This window comes from Sander vitreus, chromosome 10 (assembly GCF_031162955.1).
Source record: "Sander vitreus isolate 19-12246 chromosome 10, sanVit1, whole genome shotgun sequence".
Classification (NCBI taxonomy): Eukaryota; Metazoa; Chordata; class Actinopteri; order Perciformes; family Percidae; genus Sander; species Sander vitreus.
Window position 1 is genome coordinate 235,001 of NC_135864.1, and position 5,000 is coordinate 240,000.

Here is a 5,000-nt window from a genome sequence, read left to right on the forward strand (position 1 = left end):
CACAATAACACACAATAGCACACAATAACACACAATAACACACAGTAACACACAATAACACACAGTAACACACAGTTCACTGAATGTGACACACAATAACACACAATAGCACACAATAACACACAGTAACACACAATAACACACAATAACACACAATAACACACAGTAACACACAGTTCACTGAATGTAACACACAATAACACACAGTAACACACAGTAACACACAGTAACACACAGTAACACACAATAACACACAGTAACACACAGTAACACACAATAACACACAATAACACACAGTAACTGAATGTGACACACCAGCATTACAGCCTACATTCAGTTCTCATTCAGTGAAAGTAGTGAACTGAACGTGACAGGAAGTGACAGGAAGTGATCAGCTATCTAACTGGTGGAGAGCGTTGCAGCCATCCATGGTTTTTGAAAATGGGTCAGATTAGACCCGAGCACAAGTGGAGGGTCAGTGTCCCCGTCAGGAGTTTCTCTGTATGCTGATGATCTCTTCTTCTCTTCCTCAGATTGTGACGGTGAACTGCGCTCGTCTGATCAAACCCGACCAACACGCCACTAACGGCATCGTGCACGTTGTCGACCGCGTCATCACCGCCATCTCCAACAACGTGCACACGCTGCTCGACGTCGACGACGACCTGGAGACGCTGCGAGTGAGTCTGTCAATCGCCATGTTCAAGGCAAACGTTTTGGGGACAAAAGCTGAAATATTTTAAGGAAAAAAGTCGGAGTTTTTGAGAAAAAAAGTTGGAATATTTTGAGAAAATATGTCGGAATATTTTAAGGAAAAAAAGTCGGAATATTTTGAGAAAAAAAGTCGGAATATTTTAAAGAAAAAAGTTGGAATATTTTAAGGAAAAAAAGTCGGAATATTTTGAGAAAAAAAGTTGGAATATTTTAAAGAAAAAAAGTTGGAATATTTTGAGAGAAAAAGTCGGAATATTTTGAGAAAAAAAGTCGGAATATTTTAAAGAAAAAAAGTTGGAATATTTTAAGTCGGAATATTTTGAGAAAAAATTTGGAATATTTAAAAAAAGAAAGTCAGAATATTTTGAGAAAAAAAAGTCGGAATATTTTGAGAGAAAAAGTCGGAATCTTTTAAAGAAAAAAAGTTGGAATATTTTGAGTAAAAAAGTCAGAACATTTAAAAAAAAATAAGTCGGAATATTTTAAAGAAAAAAAGTCGGAATATTTTAAAGAAAAAAAGTCGGAATATTTTAAGTCGGAATATTTTGAGAAAAAATGTTGGAATATTTAAAAAAAGTCTGAATATTTTAAAGAAAAAAAGTCGGAATATTTTGAGAAAAAAAGTCGGAATATTTTGAGAGAAAAAGTCGGAATATTTTGAGAGAAAAAGTCGGAATATTTTGAGAGAAAAAGTCGGAATATTTTGAGAGAAAAAGTCGGAATATTTTAAAGAAAAAAAGTTGGAATATTTTAAAGAAAAAAAGTTGGAATATTTTGAGAGAAAAAGTCGGAATATTTTCAGAGAAAAAGTCGGAATATTTTAAGGAAAAAAGTCGGAATATTTTAAGGAAAAAAGTCGGAATATTTGGAGAAAAAAAGTCGGAACATTTTAAAACAAAAAGTCAGAATATTTTGAGAAAAAAAGTTGGAATATTTTGAGAAAAAAAGTCGGAATATTTTGAGAGAAAAAGTCGGAATATTTTAAAGAAAAAAAGTTGGAATATTTTGAGTAAAAAAGTCGGAATATTTTAAAAGAAAAAAGTTGGAATATTTTAAGGAAAAAAGTCGGAATATTTTGAGAGAAAAAAGTCGGAATATTTTGAGTAAAAAAAGTTGGAATATTTTGAGAGAAAAAAAAGTCGGAATATTTTGAGAAAAAAAAGTCGGAACATTTTAAAACAAAAAGTCAGAATATTTTGAGAAAAAAAAGTCGGAATATTTTGAGAAAAAAAGTCGGAATATTTTGAGAGAAAAAGTCGGAATATTTAAAAAAAAAAAAGTTGGAATATTTTGAGTAAAAAAGTCAGAATATTTTAAAGAAAAAAAGTCGGAATATTTTAAAGAAAAAAAGTTGGAATATTTTCAGAGAAAAAGTCGGAATATTTTAAGGAAAAAAGTCTGAATATTTTAAGTCTGAATATTTTGAGAAAAAATTTGGAATATTTAAAAAAAGAAAGTCAGAATATTTTGAGAAAAAAAGTCGGAATATTTTGAGAGAAAAAGTCGGAATATTTTAAGGAAAAAAGTCTGAATATTTTGAGGAAAAAAAGTCGGAACATTTTTTTAAAAAAAGTCGGAATATTTTGAGAAAAAAATTTGGAATATTTCAAAAGAAAAAGTCGGAATATTTAAAAAAAAATAAGTCGGAATATTTTAAAGAAAAAAAGTCGGAATATTTTGAGTAAAAAAGTCGGAATATTTTGAGAGAAAAAGTCGGAATATTTTAAAGGAAAAAAGTCGGAATATTTTGAGAAAAAAAGTCGGAATATTTTTAGTCTATCTCTGTCCCTGGCTTCCTGTTCTCTGTCTCTGTCCCTGACTTCCTGTTCTCTGTGTCTATCTCTGTCCCTGGCTTCCTGTTCTCTGTCTCTGTCCCTGACTTCCTGTTCTCTGTGTTGCAGACGGCGATAGCGGCTGCTGGTCTGACCACCATTTTGGAGGAGGAGGGTCAGTACACCATCTTCGCTCCGACCAACGAGGCTTTTGAGAAGATTCCTCCGGAGACCCTGAACAGGATCCTGGGAGACCCCGTAGCTCTCAGAGGTGATTGATCATTTCTTTTTTAGTCTTGTGTTGCCATGTTACACATAACACATACAAACTACGGGTGGTATGGTTCATGAAAAAACATCCCAACCGTTCGGTTGGCTAGTCTCTGTTTGGAGCGTGTGTGTGTCTCACGGTCCGTCGGTCCACTGTTAACGTGCACTAACCTCTTCCTGCCGTAGTGCCCACTGATGATGAAGACTAGAGATGTCAGGTGGGAGAGATGAGGAAGACTAGAGACGTCAGGTGGGAGAGATGATGAAGACTGTAGAGATGTCAGGTGGGAGAGATGATGAAGACTGTAGAGATGTCAGGTGGGAGAGATGATGAAGACTGTAGAGATGTCAGGTGGGAGAGATGATGAAGACTAGAGACGTCAGGTGGGAGAGATGAGGAAGACTGTAGAGACGTCAGGTGGGAGAGATGATGAAGACTGTAGAGATGTCAGGTGGGAGAGATGATGAAGACTAGAGACGTCAGGTGGGAGAGATGAGGAAGACTGTAGAGACGTCAGGTGGGAGAGATGATGAAGACTAGAGACGTCAGGTGGGAGAGATGAGGAAGACTGTAGAGATGTCAGGTGGGAGAGATGAGGAAGACTGTAGAGATGTCAGGTGGGAGAGATGAGGAAGACTGTAGAGATGTCAGGTGGGAGAGATGATGAAGACTAGAGACGTCAGGTGGGAGAGATGAGGAAGACTAGAGATGTCAGGTGGGAGAGATGAGGAAGACTGTAGAGATGTCATGTGGGAGAGATGATGAAGACTAGAGACGTCAGGTGGGAGAGATGAGGAAGACTGTAGAGACGTCAGGAGGGAGAGATGAGGAAGACTAGAGATGTCAGGTGGGAGAGATGAGGAAGACTAGAGATGTCAGGTGGGAGAGATGAGGAAGACTAGAGATGTCAGGTGGGAGAGATGAGGAAGACTGTAGAGATGTCAGGTGGGAGAGATGAGGAAGACTAGAGATGTCAGGTGGGAGAGATGAGGAAGACTGTAGAGATGTCAGGTGGGAGAGATGAGGAAGACTAGAGACGTCAGGTGGGAGAGATGAGGAAGACTGTAGAGATGTCAGGTGGGAGAGATGAGGAAGACTAGAGATGTCAGGTGGGAGAGATTGACATTGTCAGTCCGACAGTTAAGATCTCGTCTCAGACTAACGACACATGGAGGTGTGTTTGTGTGAAAGCTTTTCTGAAGCAGCTGGAGGAAGACCTTCAGAAATGTCACCAGATGAGGTCATCAGATCACACGGGGGACAAGCTCACGTTAATCAGCTGTTTCATTTAAAATGTTCAACGTGTTAACCTCTCCTGACCGTGGTCAGAACACCAGCGGAGACTGGTTACCTCCAGGGCCCACGTTATAGCATGAATAACGTGGGGGTTCAAATCCCGTTTCTGGTGAGCAGATGAATGAACTTGGCTTTCAGTCTGGAGTTTATCTCAGTCACCTCACACACACACACACACACACACACACACACACACACACACACACACACACACACACACTGTGTACAAAACACAACCTTATTCACCAACTCTGCTCTGGTCGCAGCTACACGTCTGCTTCCTCTTTCTCTATCTCTCTTCTGCCCACTTTACACACCAAATGACAGCAACATGCATTCAATATGCTGAAGTATATTTCTGGAGTTTTAAAGATTAAAAGAAAAAATAACAACAAGAACCGTACAGAACCAAAAACCGTGACCCTAAAACCGTGATACGAACCCAACCGTAGGTTTTGTGAACCGTGCCACCCCTAATACAAGCCATGTGTCCCCAGACCTGCTGAACTACCACATCCTGAAGCACATGCAGTGTGCCGAGTCCATCGTGGCGGGCACGCCGATGGAGACGCTGCAGGGCACCGTGCTGGAGGTCGGCTGTGACGGAGAACACATGACGCTGAACGGGAAGGCCATCGTCACCAAGAAGGACCAGCTGGGAACCAACGGAGTCGTCCATTACATCAACGAGCTGCTCATCCCAGACTCAGGTACTAATACTACATCAACGAGCTGCTCATCCCAGACTCAGGTACTAATACTACATCAACGAGCTGCTCATCCCAGACTCAGGTACTAATACTACATCAACGAGCTGCTCATCCCAGACTCAGGTACTAATACTACATCAACGAGCTGCTCATCCCAGACTCAGGTACTAATACTACATCAACGAGCTGCTCATCCCAGACTCAGGTACTAATACTACATCAACGAGCTGCTCATCC

General features: G+C 39.7%; 1 protein-coding gene across 1 annotated transcript in view; it reads left to right on the forward strand.

Annotated features, from left to right (window-relative positions):
- tgfbi (transforming growth factor, beta-induced) overlaps positions 1-5,000 on the forward strand; it is a 46,659-nt gene that overhangs the window by 21,996 nt on the left and 19,663 nt on the right. Inside the window, exons 6-8 of the mRNA XM_078259965.1 lie at positions 534-680; positions 2,616-2,757; positions 4,551-4,763. Of these exons, the coding sequence (XP_078116091.1) occupies positions 534-680; positions 2,616-2,757; positions 4,551-4,763 (502 nt within the window). The remainder of the gene's footprint in view (positions 1-533; positions 681-2,615; positions 2,758-4,550; positions 4,764-5,000) is intronic.